The 24,870-nt window shown below is 49.1% G+C and overlaps 1 protein-coding gene across 1 annotated transcript in view; it reads left to right on the top strand.

The window, feature by feature from the left end:
* Nucleotides 1-590: 590 nt before the first annotated feature.
* The window catches only part of LOC129694792 (disintegrin and metalloproteinase domain-containing protein 12-like), a 142,698-nt gene continuing 118,418 nt past the window's right edge, over nt 591-24,870 (top strand). Inside the window, exons 1-7 of the mRNA XM_055631553.1 lie at nt 591-2,459; nt 6,450-6,562; nt 8,978-9,054; nt 10,893-10,971; nt 14,939-15,015; nt 15,180-15,354; nt 22,708-22,773. Of these exons, the coding sequence (XP_055487528.1) occupies nt 2,261-2,459; nt 6,450-6,562; nt 8,978-9,054; nt 10,893-10,971; nt 14,939-15,015; nt 15,180-15,354; nt 22,708-22,773 (786 nt within the window). The 5' untranslated portion in view covers nt 591-2,260. The remainder of the gene's footprint in view (nt 2,460-6,449; nt 6,563-8,977; nt 9,055-10,892; nt 10,972-14,938; nt 15,016-15,179; nt 15,355-22,707; nt 22,774-24,870) is intronic.

Raw genomic sequence — 24,870 nt, 5'->3', positions numbered from 1 at the left:
AGAAATGGGAATAGTCCCCGAGGATTGGCGTACTGCGCATGTTGTTCCATTGTTTAAAAAGGGTTCTAAGAGTAAACCTAGCAATTATAGACCTGTTAGTTTGACTTCAGTGGTGGGCAAATTAATGGAAAAGATACATATATAAGTATAAGAGATAATATATATAAGCATCTAGATAAACAGGGTCTGATTAGGAACAGTCAACATGGATTTGTGCCTGGAAGGTCATGTTTGACTAATCTTCTTGAATTTTTTGAAGAGGTTACTAGGGAAATTGACGAGGGTAAAGCAGTGGATGTTGTCTATATGGACTTTAGTAAGGCCTTTGACAAGGTTCCTCATGGAAGGTTGGTTAAGAAGGTTCAACTTTTGGGTATAAATGCAGGAATAGCAAGATGGATTCAACAGTGGCTGAATGGGAGAAGCCAGAGGGTAATGGTGGATGGCTGTTTATCGGGTTGGAGGCAGGTGACTAATGGGGTGCCTCAGGGATCTGTGTTGGGTCCTTTGTTGTTTGTCATGTACATCAATGATCTGGATGAAGGTGTGGTAAATTGGATTAGTAAGTATGCAGATGATACCAAGATAGGGGGTGTTGTGGATAATGAAGAGGATTTCCAAAGTCTACAGAGTGATTTAGGCCATTTGGAAAAATGGGCTGAAAGATGGCAGATGGAGTTTAATGCTGATAAATGTGAGGTGCTACACCTTGGCAGGACAAATCAAAATAGGACGTACATGGTAAATGGTAGGGAATTGAAGAATACAGTTGAACAGAGGGATCTGGGTATAACCGTGCATAGTTCCTTGAAGGTGGAATCTCATATAGATAGGGTGGTAAAGAAAGCTTTTGGTATGCTAGCCTTTATAAATCAGAGCATTGAGTATAGAAGCTGGGATGTAATGTAAAAATTGTACAAGGCATTGGTGAGACCAAATTTGGAGTATGGTGTACAATTTTGGTCGCCCAATTATAGGAAGGATGTCAACAAAATAGAGAGAGTACAGAGGAGATTTACTAGAATGTTGCCTGGGTTTCAACAACTAAGTTACAGAGATAGGTTGAATAAGTTAGGTCTTTATTCTCTGGAGCGCAGAAGGTTAAGGGGGGACCTGATAGAGGTCTTTAAAATGATGAGAGGGATAGACAGAGTTGATGTGGACAAGCTTTTCCCTTTGAGAATAGGGAAGATTCAAACAAGAGGACATGACTTCAGAATTAAGGGGCAGAAGTTTAGGGGTAATATGAGGGGGAACTTCTTTACGCAGAGAGTGGTGGCGGTGTGGAATGAGCTCCCAGTGGAAGTGGTGGAGGCAGGTTCATTGGTATCATTTAAAAATAAATTGGATAGGCATATGGATGAGAAGGGAATGGAGGGTTATGGTACGAGTGCAGGCAGGTGGGACTAAGGGGAAAAAAATTTGTTCGGCATGGACCTGTAGGGCCGAGATGGCCTGTTTCCGTGCTGTAATTGTTATATGGTTATATGGTTATATGGTTATCAGGCCTCAAGCTCCTGTCCTCCAGAAATGTCTGAGTGCACCGGAGATAGACACAAAATGCTGGAGTAACTCAGCGGGACAGGCAGCATCTGTGGAGAGAAGGAATGGGTGACAATTGGGACAAGACCCTTCTTCAGACTTAGAGGGGAGAGGGAGACATAGAGATAAGGAAGTGTAAGGTGTGAAAACGAGACATCAAAGGGGATGGGGCTCGGAGAAGGAGACAACGAAGCATACAGAGGGACTCGTTCAGTGTGAGTGCAGTCAGCTTCTGCAATCTGTCCATTACCAGCGGACACTTGCTGTGCCACATATAGGGCGGTAGCTGGCCACTGCTTCCAAGCCTCCTTCATAGTCACACAGCACAGAAACTGGCCCTTCCGCCCAACTCTTCCATGCCCAGCCAGTCCCATTGCCTGTGTTTGCCACACATCCCTTTATGCCTTTGAAGTATTTAATAAAGTTCCTGTTGCATTTGCTCTCCCACAAGTGACGAGTTACATTTTGGGAACATTTGAGCCCTGGACAATGTATTAACAGTCATCACCTCCGGCACTTTGTGTCTCATGCCAAGGTTACAAATACTGATAGGAAAGCTTGTGAGGCTACAGGCTTGCTCCATGAATGAGCGGTGGAGAGGGGCAGATGCAGCTGTGGGCAGCTTGCCAGAGTGTGAAGGACAGGGAAGGGAGAGGGGCAGAGAGAGTGAGGAATGTGCCAGTGAGTGTGTGAGTGAGTGTGTGAGCTGGTGATCACCATGCCTGTGTGCTGGGTGTCGCTGCTGCTGCTGTTCTGTTGCCAGCTTGTGAATCTCTCTGGGGCAGGGGTACAGGTGGGCAGCGTGGATGGATTGGAGCCCGCGGTGCCCAGTAGCGGCGCTGACAGCTCCTCACCCACAACGGGCAGAGGAACCCACATCACAGGAGCAGCTTCCACCCGCCAACAACCCGCTTCAGGTAGGCATCTGTGGTCAGCTCCACTCAGTAACGGTGAGAACACAGCGCTGTGGGCAGTGTCTGAGTCTGGGGCAGTCACTACTGTACGGTAATGGTCAGATGCTCATTCCCTCAATGTCCCTCCCCGATTATTCCTTCTTCTCCCCGCTCCCGTCCGGCAGAAGGTACAGGGGCTTGAAAGTGCGCACCACCAGACTCAGGGACAGCTTCTTCCCCAGTGTTATCAGGCTTCTGAACGGTCCTCCCAGAAGCTAGGGTAATGTCCGATTCACCTCTACCCCATTGCGGACATTGGACTTTGTCTGTGGAACTGATGCGCTACAATGCTGACAACTATATTCTGCACTCTGTATCTTCCCCTTTGCTCTACCTATTGTACTGGAGTTTGACCTGATTGTATTTATATATAGTATTATTTGATCTGTTTGGCTAGTATGTAAAACAAAGCTTTTCACTGTCCCTCGGTACACGTGACAATAATAGACCCGAACACAAGCAACCCGACTAAAACTCAGCAATCAGGACATGAGGAATTTGTAGATTACATGTATGTTCAGATATTTACAGCGCGGAGACTGAATCAGCCTTCAATTGAACAATTGTCAACTGATTTAGAAAGATCCAGCTTGGATCTATTGAAGGCAAATCATTTCTATCAGAGAAATGAATATTTTGAGGGGCAAAGTTTAAAGGAGATGTATATTGCAAATGGCGGCGGCGGGAATTTCAAATTAACAACGGTCCCTTACCGCGAATCGGCTTCATCTCCTTCAATTGCCGACTGCGGTTTATTTTCATCCCAGACGAGGTCTTGATCTACCACCTGTCGTGGGACCACTGGAGGGTCGCTCCAGTTGAGGTGGTCTGTGGTGTTTTTTGGCCGTTTTCAGCCGTTGAACGATCGTCCCCCTGCGGCCTATACAGCTAGCCGCCAGAACCGCTAGAATCCCTGCACGCTGCCCGGAGAGGACGCTGGCGTTGACTGTTCGCCGCTTCTCCGCCCGCTGTCCCCCCCCCCCCCGTCTGTTACCTACCTGTTACCTGTTACCTGCCTGCCTGTCTGTTCCCTGCCTGTGCACCATCAATGCTGGACACATCCCTGCACCGCTGGATACTCTCTGCACCCTCATCACTGGACTACCTCTACACCTGCTCTGCTAGACACCTCGCTGCATCTGCACTGCTGGTCAACCTCTTTGCTCCCTCACTGCTCGACACCTCGCTACACCCGCTCTGCTGGACAACCTCTCTGCTCCCTCACCGCTGGATACTCTCTCCACCTGCACCTGCACTGCTGGACACCTCTCTGCACCCTCACCATCATGCTCAAATACTCAACTCTGCAGATGACTGGTTTCTGCAACAACCACATCCCATCCTGCACCCAGGTCATTAAACAGCTTGGATTTTTGCGTCGACCCCGTTTCATCCACAGAGGCTCTCGGCTTGTTTGCTTCAACCACGGACATTCCATTCCATCCATCTGCTCACTACCACACTCTGCCCCCCCTCACCCGCGTCACCCCCCATCCCAGCTGACCGCACGCACTGTCAACCGGGAGTAAAATAAATAATAAGGACATCACCAATACACAAATTAAAGACAGAATTCGCTCCAAAGACAAAAAATCAAAAACACAATGTGAAGAGAGAGTAGCGGCAGCTAAACCGCGCCAGCGTCCACTCTCCCTTCCGACAGTCATCTTGGACACAGACTAACGTATTAACTTACACACAAAATAAAATCATCTCCCCACAATGGTTACCACTGTGGGGGAAGGCACAAAGTCCAGTCCCCATCCCCAGTTCACCCAAAGTCAGGCCTATTGAGGCCACCGCTATTGCCTCTGCGGAGGCCCGATGTTCCTGGCCGTTCTGGCCGGGTGCTGTTGCCCCGGCGTCGGGAGAGTCCTTTCAGCAGCTGGGCCACCTGGAACGGCCGCTTCCTAACTGGGGACCGCGGCTTCCGAAGCCGACAAGGCCGACTTATTATTTTAAGTATGTCTTGAATATTTGTTTTAATGTTTCTTGGTATGTTTTATATGGGTGGCATCGGGGGAAACTTTTTCCAGTCACTTACCTCGACGGAGATGCGATGTTTCTCCGTGTCGTATGTCCGTCCCCTCCTGCGGCCTACAAGAGTCAAGAGTCAAGAGTCAATTTAATTGTCATTTGGACCCCTAGAGGTCCAAACGAAATGCCGTTTCTGCAGCCATACATTACACACAAATAGACCCAGACACAACATAATTACAATTTTACATAAACATCCATCACATAGCTGTGATGGAAGGCCAAAAAAAAAACTTATCTCTCCACTGCACTCTCCCCCCCCCCCCCCCGATGTCAGAGTCAAAGTCAAAGCCCCCGGCTGGCGATGGTGATTGTCCCGCGGCCATTGAAGCCACGCCGGGTGGTGCGAGGTCGCACACCGGGTCTTGGTGTTGGAGCCCCCGGTGTGCGCTCGTAAAGTCCCGCAGCCGTTCCAGCCGCGCGGGGCAATGGTGTTAGGCCCCGCTCCAGGAGCTCTTCGACCCTGCAACACGGGCGGGAGAATTCGCCGTTGCAGGAGCCCCGAAAAGCGGTCTCTCTCCAGGGAGCCGCGGGCTCCCGGCGCCGCTGTCCGCAGACCCGCAGCAGCAGCCTCCGACTCAGCAGCAGCCTCCGACTCAGCAGCAGCAGCAACCGCTCCGGACTCGGCCAGCCCCACGACGGCGACGGTGAGTAGCACCTGAGTCCCCGGCTTCCTCCTGTTGGAGGCCGCTCCTCGTTGCGGCCTCAACGACAACGGAAACCCGACGAGAAAAAGGTCGGGTCTCCAGTGCAGGGAGAGATTTAAAAAGTTTCCCCCCCCCCCCCCACCCCCCCACCCCCCCCCCCCCACACACACCCCAACAAAAAATAACAAAAACTACATTAAAACACAGACAGAAAATAATAAAAACGCGGACAGACTGCAGAGGCCGCTGCTGGCCAGAGCCACGCCGCCTACCGGGGAGTGGTGCGGCCTTTCCTGGAGACCGGCCCGGAGCTTACCATCGTGCAGCAAGGATCACCAGTGTTGGAGCTCCAACCGCGGGGCCTGTGGACTTTAACACCGTGAAGCCGCTGCGGTCTCCAGTAAGAAGCGGCCGACTCGGGAGCTCCATGCCGCGGAGTGTTCAGATCCATCACGACGCCGGGGTTTAGATCATCCCGACACGAGGGCTTAAACAGCGGACCGAAGGCAACGGCCCTGTTCAAAGGCCCCAAAACCACGGGTGAACAAAGGAGGAAGATAAATGAACTTTATTGCCTTCCATCACAGTGAGGAATGTTGATTACACTGTGGTGGATGTTTATGTTCAGTTTATGTGCTGGGTGTATTTTTGCTGTTTACTTAGTGTGGCTGTAATTGTGAAACTCAAATTTCACTGTACCTGAATTGGCAATTAAATTGAGTCTTGAATCTTGAACCTCATCGATCATCTTTGTCACCCCGTCAAAACACTTGATCAAGTTAATAAGGCACGACCATGTGTTCGAATCCATGCTGACTGTCCCTACTTAACCCAGTCTCCCCCAAATGGGAGTAATTGCTACATTGAAGAATCCCCACCAGTAGTTTCCGTAAGCAGGAAACATGTTCCCGATGTTGGGGGAGTCCAGAACCAGGGGCCACAGTTTAAGAATAAGGAGTGAGCCATTTAGAACGGAGATGAGGAAACACCTTTTCCTCACAGACAGTTGTGAGTCTGTGGAATACTCTGCCTCAGAGGGCAGTGGAGGCCGGTTCTCTGGATACTTTCAAGAGAGAGCTAGATAGGGCTCTTAAAGATAGCGGAGTCAGGGGATATGGGGAGAAGGCAGGAACGTGGTACTGATTGGGGATGGCATTGAATGGCAGTGCTGGCTCGAAGGGCCGAATAGCCTACTCCTGCACCTATTGTCTATTGTTTATTGTGCTACTGACGTGAGGCTCACTGGCCTCTGTTCTCTTTGTATCCCAAGCTGCAGACGGACTCCACAGGAAGAGCCTTCTGGATGAGCTGACGGATTACAGATTTGTGTTCCCGTACGTGGTCTCTGGGAAGAGGAAGCGGAGTCTAGCGACTGTTCCCCAGGTAATTCCTCCGTCAGCTTCCACAGTCAGAGGGCACGGGCAAGACAGGCTTGACCCACCTGCCCCTGTCCCCAACACAGTCACGGTAGGCCCACTGGCACAGAGACAGTGGTGGGTTTAACACACATCATTGGTGAGACCACACTTGGAATACTGTGTGTAGTTCTGGGCGCCCAGACACAGGGAGCACGTCATGGGATTGGTTTAGGTTTATTATTGGCTTGTGTACTGAGGTACAGTGAAAAGCATGTGTAAAGCTGCAGGAAAAATTCACAAATCTTGACATGTGGACCCAAGGGGTTGAGTTCTAAAGAGAGGCTGGATAGGCTGAGATTGTGTTCCTTGGAACGCAGGAGGCAGAAGGGCAACCTTATAGAGGTGTATAAAGTCATACAGTGACCATATAGAGGTGTATAATGTCATACAGTGACCATATAGAGGTGTATAATGTCATGTAGTGACCATATAGAGGTGTATAATGTTATACAGTGACCATATAGAGGTGTATAATGTCATACAGTGACCATATAGAGGTGTATAATGTCATACAGTGACCATATAGAGGTGTATAATGTCATGTAGTGACATTTAGAGGTGTATAATGCCACACAGTGACCATATAGAGGTGTATAATGTCACACAGTGACCATATAGAGGTGTATAATGTCATACAGTGACCTTATAGCGGTGTATAAAGCCATGAGGGGCATAGTTAGCCAGACTTCTCACGAGAGCATGTCTGTCTAAAACTAGAGGACACAGGTTGAGGTGAGAGGAGAGAGATTGTAAAGGACCTGTTGACTACATTTTCACAGCGAGGTTGGTCAATATAACTCTAGATGCCGAACCAAGCAAGTCCCATTTGTCTGTGTTTGGCCCATATCCCACATCCACATACCTGCCCAAATGTCTTTTGAATATTAGTATCATACCTGGCTCAACAAGCTCTTCTAGCAGCTCATTCCATACACCCATCACCCTGAAAAAGTTGTCCGTCAGCTTCCTATTAAATCTTTCCACTCTCACCTTAAAGCCGTGCCCTCTGCTATTAGAACCACCAACCGGGGTGAAAGATTGTGAATGGTCCCTTGTGACTTTGTAAACCTCTATAAGGTCACCCCTCAATCTTCTATGGTGCGGGGAGAAACATCGCAGCGTGCCCCACTCAACCCTCCAAATCCAGTAACATCTTCATCATCTGTTCTGAACCATTTGCAGTTTAATGACATCCTTTCTGTTTAACAGAGTGACCAGAACTGGGCACAAAGGTCCAAATGTGACCTGACCAATGTATTTTACAATTGTGACATGAAGTCCCTGCTCCTGTGCTCAATACCCTGACCTGACAGCTAGGCTGAACCCATTCACAACCCAGAACCAGGGGCCACAGTTTGAGAATAAGGGGTAAAACATTTAGAACGGACACGACAAAACACTTTTTCTCACAGAGAGTTGTGAGTCTGTGGAATTCTCTGCCTCAGAGGGCGGTGGAGGCAGGTTCTCTGGATGCCTTCTAGAGAGAGCTAGATAGGGCTCTTAAAGATAGTGGAGTCAGGGGATATGGGCAGAAGGCAGGAATGGGGTAGAGTTGGGATGATCATCCATGATCACATTGAATGGCGGTGCTGGCTCGAAGGGCAGAATGGGCAGAATGGCCTACTCCTACACCTATTGTCTATTGTCCATTCCTTACCACCCTGTCCACCATCAGGGAATGATGTACCTGTACTCCCAGATCCCTCTGCTCTACAACACACCTCATGGCCCTACCATTTACTACGTAAGTCTTGCCCTAGATTGTCTTACCGAAATGCATGGGCTTGCATTTATCTAAATTAAAATTAATTCATTGTTTAATTCATTGGGCATCACAGTGGCGCACTGGTGGAGTTGTTGTCTCAAGCGCTTCAGACACAGGTTCGATCCTGACAACGGGAGCTGCCTGTACGGAGTTTGCACGTTTTCCCTGCGACTTTGTGGGTTTCCTCCGGGTGCTCTGGTTTCTTCCCATATTCCCAAAACGTGCAGGTTTGTAGGTTAATTGGCTTCTGTTTATTGCCTCTAGTGTGTGGGAGTGTGTGAGGAAATGGGATAACATGGAACTAGTGTACCGTTGACCATTGGTCGGTGTGGACATGGTGGGCTGAAGGGCCTGTTTACAGGCCTGTATCTCTAAAACTAACACTGACGAATAACTAAACTCTACCTGCCATTCCTTAGCCCACTTGCCCGCTTGATGGAGATCCCGTTGCAATCATAGATAACGTTCTCCTGTGCCCACACTGACAGCTCTCCCACCACAACGTGGCCACTGGCCATGTGCTTGGCCCTTGCACACGGCGTGTAGCTGCTTGACCCATTGCCCAGTGGGGGTGACAGGGGAGAGGGCAGCCACTGACCATGTGCTTTATTACAGGGCACGTACCCAGAGCACGTCAGCATCATGGTGGAGGTCCAGGGGGAGCGGCTGATCCTGGACCTTCGTCGCAACACGTGAGTGAACACGGCTGTGGAGGCGGGGAACATGTGTAAACACGACTTGATGGGGCGGGGAACATGTGTAAACACGACTTGATGGGGCGGGTGGGGAACACGTGTAAACACGGCTGTTCAGAGGGTGGGTGACATGTGTGTAAACACAGCTGTTTAGGGGGCGGGCACGTGTGTGTAAACACAGCTGTTCAGGGGGCGGGCACATGCGTGTAAACACGGCTGTTCAGAGGGTGGGTGATACGCGTGTAAACACAGCTATTCAGGGGGTGGGCACATGTGTGTAAACACGACTTGATGGGGCGGGTGACACACATGTAAACACGGCTGTTCAGTGGGCGGGCACATGTGTGTAAACACGGTTGTTCAGGGGGCGGGCACGTGTGTGTAAACACGGCTGTTCAGTGGGCGGGCACATGTGTGTAAACACGGCTCTTCAGGGGGCGGGTGACACGCGTGTAAACACGGCTGTTCAGTGGGCGGGCACATGTGTGTAAACACGGTTGTTCAGTGGGCGGGCACATGTGTGTAAACACGGCTGTTCAGGGGGCAGATGACACGCGTGTAAACACTCCTCCAGCTGTCAGACGCTCCTCAGGAAAATGTGACGGGCTGGAGAGGCCACACTGTCTGCCCGGCACAACCGCTGTAGGCACTGAGCGAGGGAACGCTTGCCACCCCTTGTGACTGTGGTTGTGTGCCAGGACACACTGGCCGTGCTCGTACACGTGACAATAAACTAAACTCAAATCAAAAGCTCAGTGCAGTTATATGTGGACTACTCTAGTCACCACGGTTGGTGCAGACCTGAGTCTTGGCTGTGAACTGCACCAGGATAAATCAAGGGATGGGCCAACTGTCTCCATCCGGTACATATTGGTTTAATACTGTCACCTGCACCAAGATACAGTGAACAGCATGAGTCTGCGGGCTACCCAGTCAAACCATGCAGACGTGACTACAGTCTAGACACACGGAGCTACAGATGCTGGTCAACACACAAGAACACAAGATGTTGCAGTAACTCAGGCAGAATCTGTGGAGAACATGGATAGGTGACGTTTCACAGAGTGCTGGAGTAACTCAGCGGGTCAGGCAGCATCTGTGGAGAACTTGGATAGGTGATGTTTTGTGTCAGGACCCTTCTTCAGACTGATTGTCGGTGGGGGGGGGGGGGAGGGAGAATAAAACTGGAAGAAAGGGGGAGCAGGATAAAGCCTGGCAGGTGATAGGTGGACACAGGTGAGGGGTAGTCTGATAGGTGGGCAGTTGGACAAAGGCCAGATGAAAAGACAAACCGCACACAAGTTTAATATGTAGTGCAAAGCGAAAAATCCCAGAGTGCAGAATATAGTGTCACAGTAACAGTGAAACTGCAGATTAAAAAGTGTGAGGTCTATAATCAGGTAGGTTGGAAGATCGGCTCAAGCTACAGTGTGGTTGGACCAGGACAAATTGTTGGTGATGTTTACACTTAGGAGCTTGAAGCTCTCGACGATCTCCACTTTGGCACCATTGAAGCCGACTGTGGTGTGTGTGCTTTCCTGAAGTGGGAAGAACAGCTCCTGTGTCTTGCTGAGATGAACAAAGAGATTGCAATCTTACTACACGTCTCCTTCCTGTCCGCCATCTTGTCATTGTTTGAGAACCGGCCCACCACAGCAGCGTCATCTGCAAACGTGTAGATGGGTTAGAGCAGTGTTTGGCCACACAGTCGTGAGTCCAAGGGGCATGAGGGCATCCTTGTGGGGCAGCAGTGGTGACAGTCTGGAGACCACTGTCTTTCCACAGTTCACAGTGTGGTCAAACCTAGCCCTCCTCTCTCTGTGTTTGTGCCGCAGGTTCCTGGTGCCAAAGGGGTTCCAGCTGTCTCACTACGACCCGAACGGGACCCTGGTGACGGAGAAGGGCTTGCAGTCGGTGAGGATTATCGGCAAACTTTGGCACTCACACCCGCCTTCCTTCCACATAACACTCCGCCCTCTCCTCTCTTCAGTTATTTCCACCCAGCCACAAGGATGTTGCCATCCAGGGCCGCACAAGAAACGTTTGGACAGAGACATGGATAGAGTTTACAGGGCAATGGGCCCAAAGCAGACAACTGGAACTAGTCCAGTATGCCAACCTGGTGAGCATGGACACAGTGGGCTGAAGGGCCTCTTTCTGTGCTGTACCAAGTCACATTCATTTGACAATGAATGACAATGTCTTCAGGTTAATCTTCAACAATAAGTGATGCAGGTCGGCCCAGCAAACACCATCATTGTTTATCTGCTTGCTTCATGCAGGGATAGAAGATGCAGCTCTGCATTTGTTTTAGCACCTGGACGTTTAGTCAAAGTGAGAACAGCTGGGAACAGGCAGGGTCATTCAGCCCCTCGAGTCCAACCTGTCATTCAGTGTAGGTTCACAAGGTTAATTCCCGGGATGGAGGGACGTTAGGAGGAGAACACCCTGTCCCCTGTCTCCATCAATGGTGTGGATGTGCAGTTTACCAGGGAGTACAAATAACTTGGAGTGTACCTGGACAGTAAACTAGACTGGTCCAGGAATGCTGAGGCCCTGTACAATAAGGGACAGAGCCGACTGTACATTTTGAGAAGGCTCCACTCCTTCAACATCTGCAGTGAGATGCTGCAGACCTTCTACCAATCGGTTGTATCTGATTAGGGACAGTCAACATGGTTTTGTACGCGGGAGGTCGTGTCTCACAAATCTGATTGAGTTTTTTGAAGACGTGACCATAAGATTGATGAGGGCAGAGCTGTAGATGTTGTGTACATGGACTTCAGTAAGGCGTTCGACAAGGTGCCACATGGTAGACTGCTCTAGAAGATTAGATCTCATGGGATCCAAGGAGAGATATCTGAATGGATAGCAAATTGGCTCCATGGAAGGAAGCAGAAGGTGATGGTGGAAGGTTGCTTCTCAGACTGGAGGCCTGTGACTAGTGGTGGGCCTCAAGGTTCGGTGCTGGGCTGTTTGTCATCTACATCAATGATTTGTATAAGAAAATGTGCATTGCAAGGTTAGCAAGTTAACTGATGACATAAAAGTGGGTGGTATTGCAGATAGTGAAGATGGTTATCTAAAATTGCAGCAGGATCTGGATCGATTGGCCAGGTGGGTGGGGGAATGATTCATGGAATTTAATACAGAGAAGTGTGAGGTGTTGCATTTTGGGACGTCAAACATGGGCAGGACCTGCAGAGTGAATGGTAGGCCTCAGGGGAGTGTTGTGGAGCAGAGGGATCTAGGAGTACAGGTGCATGGTTCACTGAAGGTCGAGTCGCAGGTAGATAAGGTGGTCAAAAAGGCTTTTGGCACTTTGGGCTTCATCAGTCAGAGTATCGAGTGCAGACGTTGGGAGGTCATGTTGCAGTTGTATAATATGTCGGTGAGACCGCATTTAGAGTATTGTGTTCAGTTCTGGGCACCATGTCATAGGAAAGATATTGTCAAGCTGGAAAGGGTTCAGAGAAGACTTGCGAGAAGTTGCTAGGTCTCAAGGGAACAATATCAGGCCACATATCTAAGGAACAATGTGTTGGCGTGGGAGTGGGTCTAGTGGAGGTTTAAGAGAATGATTCTGTAGATGATAGGGCGGTCACGGTGGTGCAGCGGTAGAGTTGCTGCCTTACTGCGAATGCAGTGGCAGAGACCCGGGTTCGGTCCCGACTACGGGTGCTGTCTGTACGGAGTTTGTACGTTCTCCCCGTGTCCGGCGTGGGTTTCCTCCGAGATCTTCACTTTCCTCCCACACTCCAAAGACATACAGGTTTGTAAGTTAATTGTCTCGGTAAATGTAAAAATTGTCCCTGGTGGGTGTAGGATAGGGTTAATGTGCGGGGATCACTGGTCAGCGTGGACCCAGTGGGCCAAAGGGCCTGTTTCCGTGCTGTATCTCTAAACTACAAATGATTGGGGTAACGTATGATGAGCGTTTGACAGCTCTGGGCTGAAGTTTAGAAGGATGAGTGGGGTTCTCATTGAAACTTACCACATAACGAAAGACCTGGATGGAGTGGATGTGGAGAGGATGTTTCCACTAGTGGGAGAGTCAAGGACCAGAGGTTACAGCCTCAGAATAAAAGGACATACCTTTAGAAAGGAGATGTGGGGGAATTTCCTTAGCCAGAGGGTGGTGAGTCTGTGGAATTCATTGCCACAGACGGCTGTGGAGGTAAAAATATTTGGTACTTATATAACAAAACTTTCTAGGTTCTTGATTAGAAAGGGAGTCAAAAGTGATGAGGAGTGAATTGGAGGGCAGCAAGTGTGAGCTGACTGGATTGGAAGGAGGGACAGAGGTAACAAGGGACTCTGCATTGTCGGATGTCAGTGGTAGGGATTATACTGGGGTCAACAGTGATAGATGCAATAACAAATCACCTTGACATGAATGGCTGGGTTGGGCAGAGATCGCATGGATTTATGAAAGGTATACTACATGTGTCTAATCTACCAGAGTTCCCTGGGGATGAGAGCTGATGAGGCCAATTGTGGTAGTGTAGACTTACCCAGGGGTAAGGTACCCACACAGGCTGAGAGTTGGTCAACATACGGAAGGCAAAGGTGGGCAGGTTGTGGCTGAATTTTAGTCTGATCTGTAAACTTACTAATCAGCCTGCCTATATTTACAACCAAGTCACTTATATATTTCACAAAATGGGAAAAGGAGAGGGAGGAGATGAGGAGGGAGAGGTGGGGAGGAGGGGGAATAGAGGGAATAGAGGAATAAACATCCATCGTCCTACACTCGTCACCTCCTCTAACATGGAGGGTTGTGTTGATGTTGATGTTGGAAGAGAGCTGGCTGTTGGGGACGTGTACTGGTCACACTCTCTGGGCCGCTGTGAGAGGTGAAGGTAATGCTGATGCTGATGTTGATGCTGATGTTGATGCTGATGTTGATGTTGATGCTGATGTTGATGATGCTGATGCTGATGTTGATGCTGATGTTGATGCTGATGTTGATGTTGATGATGCTGATGCTGATGTTGATGCTGAAGTTGTTGATGCTGATGCTGATGTTAATGCTGATGTTGATGTTGATGATGATGTTGATGATGATGATGATGTTGATGCTGATGTTGATGATGCTGATGCTGATGCTGATGCTGATGTTGATGCTGATGTTGATGCTGATGTTGATGCTGATGATGATGTTGATGTTGATGCTGATGATGATGTTGATGCTGATGTTGATGCTGATGTTGATGATGATGTTGATGCTGATGTTGCTGATGCTGATGTTGCTGATGCTGATGCTGATGTTGATGCTGATGATGTTGATGCTGATGTTGATGTTGATGATGATGATGTTGATGCTGATGCTGATGTTGATGCTGATGTTGCTGATGCTGATGATGTTGATGTTGATGTTGATGTTGATGCTGATGTTGATGCTGATGCTGATGTTGATGATGATGATGTTGATGCTGATGTTGATGCTGATGTTGCTGATGCTGATGATGTTGATGCTGATGTTGATGCTGATGTTGATGCTGATGTTGATGTTGATGCTGATGATGTTGATGTTGATGTTGATGTTGATGTTGATGATGTTGATGTTGATGTTGATGTTGATGCTGATGTTGATGTTGATGTTGATGCTGATGTTGATGCTGATGTTGATGCTGATGTTGATGCTGATGTTGATGTTGATGATGATGATGTTGATGCTGATGCTGATGCTGATGTTGATGTTGATGATGATGATGTTGATGCTGATGTTGATGCTGATGTTGATGATGATGTTGATGTTGATGTTGATGTTGATGCTGATGTTAGGAGAGAGCTGGCAGTGGGGGACGTGTAATGGCCGCACTCTCTGGGCCGCTGTGAGTGGTGAAGGTAACGCTGACACTGAACTCTCTCCTCACAGGCTTTGTGTTACTACGAGGGGTCGGTCAGAAGCCTGCGGGGCTCTGCGGTGTCAGCCAGCACCTGCTCAGGACTCAGGTACACGTGGCCGGCGGGTGGTGCGGGGGTGCGGAGAGGGGGTGACTCGCTGGGTAACGTACTGGGCTGTGAGCGCGGAGCCATGGATGCTCACTGTCCAACTGCTGGGCGTAACATTTATCAGAGTTTGGGTCAACAATGAGCATCTTCTCTCCCTCTCCCAGCGCCCTGATTGTCCTCAGTAACCGGACCTACGTCATCGAGCATCTGAGGGGACCTGTGAGCGGGCAACATTTGATGTACAGGCCTGAAGATGTGAAGTGGGTACCGGGCCAGTGTGGAGTGAAAAACACATCCCCTGCATCCAACCTGGACAAGCAACTGCAGCAACTGCACCGGGTGAGTGGACCCCTTCACCCAGCCGTGGGTGGGCATTCACAAACGGGGGCAGAGGCTTTGGAGAGGGTGCACAGGAGGTTTGCCTGAATGATGCCTGCATTGGAGAGTTTGGATAGACTTGGGTTATTTTCTCTGGAATGTCAGAGGCTGCAGGGAGCTCCGTTAGTATATAAAACAGTCAGAACCTCTTTCCTTCGATTGAGAAACCAAATAGGTGAGGGGCAATGTGAAAGGAGATGTGCGGGGCAAGGTGTCTCTACACAGAGGTTGGTGAGTGCCTGGAACGTGCTGAAGTGGATATGTTAGTGGCTTTTAAATGTCTTTTGGATCGGCACATGGATATGCAGGGTGTTAAGGGACATGGATTATGTGCTGGACTTGATATTCTCGGCATTGTTCCTGTACGTACGGTATCGTTCTATTGTTGGGTACACAATGTGACTGGACAGCACACAAAGTTTTACACTGTATTTCAGTACGTGTGTCAATATTAAAGCAACATCAAGGTGCTGATATGATGCAAGAAGTGACGGCCAAACATGGTCCAGTCTGAAGAAGGGTTTTGGCGCGAAACGTCGCCTATTTTCTTCGCTCCATAGATACTGCTGCGCCCGCTGAGTTTCTCCAGCAATTTTGTGTACCTATGGTCCAGCCTTCATTTGTCCTGTGCACCAGACATGAAAGAGAACAATGAATTCTTGCTTGTTGCAGCTTCACAGGTCTACACCACTAGGTCACCACGTAGACAACATCCACCGCCCTTCCCCATCCATCACCTTCGTCGCCGCATCAAAAAAAATCAATAAGACACGAGCTGCCGTGTACAAAGCCACGCTGATTGTCCTTATTTAACCCATTCTCTTCCAAATGCTATCTCAAAGTCTCCTCCCCAATAGCACCCCTGCCACTGACATGAGGCTCATCAGCCTATCAATGCTTGAATGATCTCAACAACTTCTTCAACAAAGGGACAATATTGGCTACAGCCTCGCCCTTCAAGCCCCCTCCTACGGCTGGCTACTAATTAGTTGTGTGATTCCTCCACCTCTTTCCCATCTGAAACACAGAAACCTTGGAAGGTTGAGTTAGTCGTGTCCCTCTGATAACTTCTACAGATGTACAGTAGCAAGCATATTGATTGGTTGCTCACTGGTTGGGCAACTCGCCACCTCCTGATTGAAGAAGACATCAAAAAGTGATAAAGTCGGCCAAAGTCAGCATGGCTTTGTGAAGGGACGTCTTGCCTGACAAATCTGCTGGGATTCATTGAAAAACTAAATAGCAGGACAGTCAAACGAGAGTCAGTAGATGTTGTTTACTTAGATTCTCAAAAAACCTTGATAACAATACTATACTGTACAATTTATTTGTCACTTGAACCTCATAGAGGCTCAAATGAAATGTTGTTTCTGCAGTCTTACATACAAGAAAAAAAGACCCAAGACACAACACAATTTACACAGACATCCATCACAGCGCATCTCCTCCTCGCTGTGATGGAAGGCAAAAAACGTATCTCTCCCCTGCACTCCCCATTCCCCTCCCGATGTCAGTCAAAGCCCCCGGTGCAATCAGGACAGGAGGCTACTCGGGCTTTAATGTACTTGGCCATGCCTGGCCAATAGTATTGTTCTTGGGCATGTGAGACAGTGGCCCAAAGGTAGCAAAGTGTCTGCGCAGCTTACTGATAACCATTTCAGAGGTGAACCTGGTACCGAAAAGGAAGTCCTTGAACTTGGAGCAGGCGAAGACAACCGCAAGAAGCTCCTTCTCAATCTGTGCATAGCGCTGCTCAGTGTCTGTCATGGTAAGCGAGGCATAAGAAACGGGCTGCAGCGAGCCGTCATCATGGAGCTGCAGGCAGGCTGTGCCGAGTCTGAAATGAGAGGCATCACACGTAATCACAATGGGATGTTGCAGATCGAAAAACTTGAGAGTGGGTGTGTTAATCAGCCTTGTTTTTAGAAGGTCGAAAGCCTGCTGGTGTTCAGGGAACCAGGACCAGGCAATGTCCTTTTTCGTCAGTTGCCTCAGGGGCGCGCTCAGTTCGCTGAGGTCGGGGATAAACTTCTCCAAATAGTTGAGCATGCCCAGGAAACGCTGCAGGCTGGTCACATCGGTCGTGGCAGGCAGCTCGGAGATAGCGTTGATCTTCTGCGGATCAGGTTTCAGCCCGTGGGCTGTGAAGATGTGGCCAACATAGGGAACTTCAGCTACACGGAACCTGTACTTTGACGGGTTAAGTTTTAAGTTGATCTGGCGAGCGCGGTCTAGAATCCATCGGAGGTTGTGGTCGTGCTCAGCAGCATCTTTCCCATAGACCAGGATATCATCCACTATAATGGCACATGGCAGGCCAGCAAACAGTTGCTCCATGGAGCGTTGAAGCACTTCGCTAGCAGAGTTGATGCCGAACAGCATCCGCAAAAATTTGAATCTTCCGAAGCGGGTGCCAAAAGTGGTTAAGTCCGAGGAGCGTTTGTCCAGAGGTATTTGCCAGAATGAGCTCCTGGCATCAAGGACAGAGAACACCGTGGCCTGACCGACCTGGGCAGCAACATCTTCTACAGTCCTCATGGGGTAGTGAGGACGTCTTATTGCCAGATTTAAGTCTTTGGGGTTGATGCACACCCGTATCTCATTCTTACCCTTCTTCATGGTGGCGACCATGGTGGAGACCCACTCGGTGGGTTCGCTGACAGCTTCAAGCACTCCCATGTCAACCATGTTCTTCAGCATGGCTTCGACCTTGCCCTTCATGGCAAACGACACCCTGTGTGGAGCACGGACCACTGGTACAACCGACGGGTCAGTTGCGATCTTGTACACAAGGGGCAGCTTACCCAGATCATCATCGAATAGGTCAGGGTACTCGGAGAGTGGATTCAGCATCACCCGCACTTCGTGGACAGTGCGGTCAAAGGACACCAGACCGAGATCCTGACACACCTGATTGCTTAGCAGAGTCACACAGTCACAGTCAAGGATGAAGAAAGATAGGTCACGTGAAGATTTCTTCAGCACACAGTGGAAGGTGGCCCTCCCCACAGGTTTTAGCTCTTCTCCCCCATAAGCACGTAAAATGGAGGGATCAGCAGTCAACAGCTCATTATCTCTTCTCTTCCTGAACAAGGATGTTGACATAACATTGACCTTGGCACCCGTGTCTAGCTTGGCAGTAAAGGATTTGTTATTGACAGTGACAAGCACAGAAGGATTGGTGAGGCGAGATTGCTTATGGAGGAGAGTGTAAACACTGGCATCGCCCATGGAAATACTGGGCTCAGAGTCGCTGGCAGTGTCGACAGAAGGCTGTGAATCGAATTCGTTATCAGCTTGTTGAAGGTTGTTTAAAATTTGTCTCGGAGCTGGGGGAACGTTCCCACAGGAGCGACAAGCAGCTGAAAAATGGTTCATCTTTTTGCAGAAATTGCAAGCTTTCCCAAATGCAGGGCATTGCGACTGCATCGAGTGTATATAATTACAGTTGGGGCACTTCCTGACCAACGGAACCCGAGCGGCATAGGTCAACCGCGGTTGTGGGCGAGCATTGTTTTGTTTGCGACGAGGCATAGCAACACCAGTTAGATTAACAGTCCGATTATCAGATTCCCTCTGCCCATGTGGCGGTTCCACCACCTCCGCTATACGACATGCATGCATAGCCTCAGTTAGGGTGAGATCTGGTCTGCGCAGCAGCTCTGCGCGTAGCTTCTGGTTGAGCATGCTGGTGACCAAAATGGCTCTGGTGAGCTGATCCCGCATATTCTCAAAACGGCAGCGCTGAGCAAGGTAGCGCAGGTCAGCGATAAAACATTCAACAGGTTCATCAGGTTGCTGTTTTCTTGTAAATAATCTAGCCCGCTCCAATATACGGTTGGAGGGCAAGTCACAAATCTCCGCAAACTTGCGTAAAAGACAAACCGGGTCGTTGGCAGATTCTGCTTGGTCGTTGTCATCCAGGACCGATGGATTGTAGGTGAAAGTCTGAGCTCGTTTCATAGCATCGGGACCGGCAAGGTTCAGCAGGAGTGAGGCTTTGACCGCATCAGGGTCATTTCGGTGCACGATGTTGATAAAGTGGTTGCAGTCCAACACGAAAGTAGCCCATCGTTCCGCGATGTCAGCATCGAAGACAAGGGGAGAGGGCTTGCGGCACAAGAATGCCATGGTAAACGGGGAGTAGTCACTGAGGAACTAGGGGCAAATAAAAGACGATAAACAGGAGGCGCGCGTTTTACTTACTGACATTATGTAAAGGAGCCAGTCTGACATACTGTGATCTCTACTAACTCTTTATTACAAAGCATGTTAAACACGTTGCAGTAGTGACCGCACATAGTCTTCAGGCATACTGGAACCAAGGGAGGAGCAAAGGGAATACACCACAGTTATACTGAAATGACTGGGCGTGGTTAGTGGCATTGAGGTAGCTACATTATAGGTTGCATGCATAAACTATCTACACCCACGATACTCCTTGCACTGAAATAAACACATTTCAGCTCATCAGTCATCATGTCCACGAACCTGTCGCTGCGTGTTTTTGCTTTCCAACTGAACTTATCATCGCCTCTATCTCCTCATCATCTCACTAGGACCCGAGCCTTCTGTACAGAGAAGGTTCACCAGACTGGTTCCTGGGATGTCAGGAGTTTCACATGAAGAAAGACTGGATAAACTTGGCTTGTACTCGCTAGAATTTAGAAGATTGAGGGGGGATCTTATAGAAACTTACAAAATTCTTAAGGGGTTAAGGATACTGAGTTGGATGATCAGCCATGATCATATTGAATGGCGGTGCAGGCTCGAAGGGCCAAATGGCCAACTCCTGCACCTAGTTTCTATGTTTTCGTTCATATTGTGAATGTCCCAGACATTGTTGCCCAGTTTGCTCTCAGACATTGAGCCTCCCTCCTGCGCCACCTCAGCCATGCTCCACATTGCCACCAGAAGCAACCACACATCAGTACAAGAGTGCAACGATTCTAGTGCACACACAGATTCCCTCAGGCAGTCCACAAGGAGTCGCCATGTTCCCAACACAATCTTGTACCTTCCAAGTCTCAGAATTCTTAAAAATATTGTCTTATCTCTGTTGTTCTGGCGGTGGCTCTGGATGGGTCGGTGTTGCAGGGGTCGGCCTGGGCTGCAGATGTTGTCCATGTTCTCCGCCCCCACTCCTTGCTGCTGTAGACCATGTCCGATGCATGTGCTTGCCTGAGGGGCCTCTAGTGGTGTCTGATCCAGGCAGTCCCCCAGCTCCTGCAGAGTATGCATTGGACCCACTGCACCAACACATCACGCCATCCAGCGGCCCACTGCAGCTACCATTACACCTCCTTTCTGTGGTCACTTTGAGCAGAAGGCCAACAGGGAGATGACATCCATCCCATCAGACTCGTCTGACACTTCCCAGGGTCACACTTGCAGAAGTTAGATGGGCCTTCCTAACGGTAAACCCATGGAAACAAACTGGCTGGACAGGATCTTTTGCCATGTCATCAGAAACTGCGTGGACCAACTAGAGCGAGTATTCACAGAATACTCTGCTTTGAGGTGCCCATTTGTTTCAAGATGACCACTATCATCCCAGTGCCAAAGAAAGGAAGACCTCATGCCTGAATGACTACTGTCCAGTGGCCTTAACATCCACCATCATGAACTGCTTCCAGAGGCTAGTTGTGGAAGACATTCAATCCATTCTCCCCAGCAGCCTTGACCCACTGCAGTTTTACCTCCACAACAGGTCCACGGCTGATGCCATCTCCCTGGCCCTGCACTCATCCCTGGAACACCCGGATAACAGAGACTTCCATTCATAGACGACAGCTCTGCCTTTAACACCATTATACCATCCATGTTCATCAGCAAACTAGCTGGACTTGGTGTCAGCATTCATCTCTATAACTGGATCCTCCACTTCCAGACCAACAGACCCCATTCAGTAAGGATAGGGGACAAATCATCCTCTACAATGATCCTCAACACTGGTGCTCCACAAGGCTGCGTTCTCAGCCCCCTTCTTTACTACTTGTAGACCCACGACTGTGTAGCAATGTACACATCTAATTCAATTTATAAATTCACACACAACACCACCATTGTGGGCTGGATATCAAATAATGATGAGACAGGAAGGAGATTGAGAACCTCGTGTCCTGGTGTCAAGACAACAACCTTTCTTTCAACGTCAGAAAGACAAAGGAGATAGACAATAGACAATAGGTGCAGGAGGAGGCCATACGGCCCTTCAATGAGGTCATGGCTAATCATCCACAATCAGTACCCTGTTCCTGCCTTCTCCCCATATCCCCTGACTATCTTTAAGAGCCATATCTAGCTCTGTCTTGAAAGTATCCAGAGAACCTGCCTCCACCGCCCTCTGAAGCAGAGAATTCCACAGACTCACAACTGTGTGCCAAAAAGTGTTTCCTCATCTCCGTTTTATTCTTAAACTGTGGCCCCTGGTTCTGGACACCCCCAACATCGGGAACATGTTTCCTGCCTCTAGCATGTCCAAACCCTTAATAATCTTATATGTTTCAATGAGATATCCTCTCATCCTTCTAAACTCCAGAGTATACAAGCCCAGCCACTCCATTCTCTCAGCATTCGACAGTCCCGCCATCCCGGGAATTAACCTTGTGAACCTACGGTGTACTCCAATAGCAAGAATGTCCTTCCTCAAATCTGGAGACCAAAACTGCACACAATACTCCAGGTGTGGGCTCACTAGGTCCCTGTACAACTGCAGAAGGACCTCTTTGCTCCTACATTCAACTCCTCTTGTTATGTTAGTGATGGACTTCAGGAAGTGAAGCAGTACACTTCCCCAGTATACAGTAGAGATGGTTAAAGCATCAAGTACCTAAGAGTAAATGTCACCTGCAACTTGTCCTGGGCCATATTGAAGCAATGGCCAAGAAAGCACACCAATGTCTCTCCTTACATCGAAGGCATCGGAGGTTTGACATGTCCCCAACAGTTCTCACCAACTTCTAAAAACGTGCTATAGAAAGCATTTTATCAGGATGCATCACAGCTTGGTTTGGGAACAGCTCCATCCAAGACCGCAAGAAACTGCAGAGAATTGTGGACGCAGCCCAGACCATCACACAAACCAACCTCCCTTCCATTGTCTCCATCTACACTTCACGCTGCCTCAGTAAGGCCAGCAGCATCATCAAGGACCAGTCTCACCCCAGTCATGCCCACTTTTCCACTCTCCCAGTGCTGGCTCGAAGGGCCGAATGGGCTATTCCTGCACCTATTGTCTATTGTCTATCTGCGACCCAGCCAGATGTTGCAGTACTGATCAAATCAACTAACCAGGATTGCCCTTCCTTTCAGGTGAAGAGGGATGTGTTTGCAGAGACACGGTACATCGAAATGGTGCTGGTTGCAGACAACGCTGTGGTAGGTGATTTATCCGCATGTCTCCAACGTGAGAACGTCATCCCTTCTTGGAGACCGTCATTGTCAGCATTTCACTGAAGTACATTTTACTTCCTTTAGTTTAGCTTCGAGCGTCAGCGTAGAAACAGGCCCTTCGGCCCATCGAGTCGATGCCGAACATCAATCACACGTTCACACTAGTTCATGGATAGTCAGCATGGTTTTTGTACGTGCGAGGTCGTGTCTCACCAATCTGATTGAGTTTTTGAACAAGCGACCAAAAAGGTTGATGAGGGCAGAACTGCCGTCTTATATATGGATTTCAGCAAGGCATTTGACAAGGTTCTACATGGTAGGTTGCTTGGCAACTTATGCCCCTGTCCCACTTAGGAAACCTGAACGGAAACCTCTGGAGACTTTGCGCTCCACCCAAGGTTTCTGTGCGGTTCCTGGAGGTTTTTATCAATCTCCCTACCTGCTTCCACCGCCTGCAACCTCCGGCAACCACCTGCAACCTCTGGGAACCGCACGGAAACCTTGGGTGGGGCGCAAAGTCTCCTCAGGTTTCCTAAGTGGGACAGGGACTTAAGAGCGCACAGGATCCAAGGAGAGACAGCTGAATGGATAGAAATGTGTAGAAAGGAACTACAGAAGCTGAGAGGCTGGAGATAGGCTGGATAGTTATATGGATGGGAAGGGAATGGAGGGTTATGGTCTGAGCGCAGGTATATGGGACTAGGGGAGATTATGTGTTCGGCACGGACTAGAAGGGTCGAGATGGCCTGTTTCCGTGCTGTAATTGTTATATGGTTATAGGCAGCAACTCTGAAGAGAAGGAATAGGTGACATTTCAGGTCGAGACCCTTCCGCTGAGTTACTCTAGCATTTTGTATCTATCTCTGAATGGATAGAAAATTGGCTTCCTGGAAGGAAGCAGAGGGTGATGGTGGAAGGTTGTTTTTCACACTGGAGGCCTGTGACTAGCGGTGTGCCTCAGGATTCGGTGCTGGGCCCATGACTGTTTGTCATCTATATCTGTGCTTTGGATGAGAACGTACAAGGCAAGATTAGCAAGATGGCAGATGACACTAAAGAGGGTGGTATAGTAGACAGTGAAGATAGTCGTCAAAAATTGCAGCAGGACCTTGATCGATTGGCCAGGTGGGCTGAGGAATGGTTGATGGAATTTAATGCGGAGAAATGTGAGGTGTTGCATTTTGGGACGTGGAACAAGGGCAGGAGCTACTCCGGAGAGTGTTGTAGAGCAGAAGGATCTAGGAGCGCAGATACTTCCTTGAAGATGGTGTCACAGGTAGATAGGGTTAGACCTTTGGAGGTCATGTTAGTTATGTAAGATGTTAGTGAGACCACCTTTAGAGTATTGTGTTTAGTTTTGGTCGCCATGTTATACGGAACTACCAGCTGTACCAGTGTGCCGTCATTGTCAATGAACTGCCCATGTGTGATGGCTGTCCCAGTCTGATGCACAGGGGAATGGCCACAGGGGATACCTGCACTGCCTACTCCTACTCCTGGTGATCACCCATCTACTTTCTGCCTGTGACTGAGGTGTGACCACCTCACTGTAAGATTTATTTATCCTCTGTCTATGTTATGCTTGCTCTCATAGTTCGATGCATTGAAGTCATGATGCAGCTTTATAGGACTTTGGTTCGGCCACATTTGAAGCGTTGCGTGCAGTTCTGGTCACCTCATTACTGGAAGGATATGGAGACTTTGGAGAGGGTGCAGAGGTGGTTCACCAACATGTCTGGATTAGAGGGGTTCAGCTGCAGGGAATGGTTGGCTAGACTTGGATTGTTTTCTCTGGAGCATCAGAGATTGGGGGAGAAGTTTAAAGGAGATACATGAGGCAACCATTTTATAGAGGATGGTGAGCGACTGGAACTCACTTCCAGGAGTGGCTGATGAACCAGTTTCTTCCTTCAGTGTCCCAGACATGTGAATGGCTGCTTCAGGTTGTGCCCAGGTTGTGCCCTGGTTTTACTAAGAGCTGCACCCCGACCCCAACCACACACTTTGCTTTTTGGATCGTCAAACCATGTGACTGTTAGCATCATAGAGCTAAACAAGCTCATAGTTGCCAAACACCCACCC

This window comes from Leucoraja erinacea, unplaced genomic scaffold (genome assembly GCF_028641065.1).
Source record: "Leucoraja erinacea ecotype New England unplaced genomic scaffold, Leri_hhj_1 Leri_79S, whole genome shotgun sequence".
In the NCBI taxonomy this organism is placed as follows: Eukaryota; Metazoa; Chordata; class Chondrichthyes; order Rajiformes; family Rajidae; genus Leucoraja; species Leucoraja erinaceus.
Note: the sequence above shows the minus strand (reverse complement) of the source record. Positions and strands in the feature narration are given on the sequence as shown.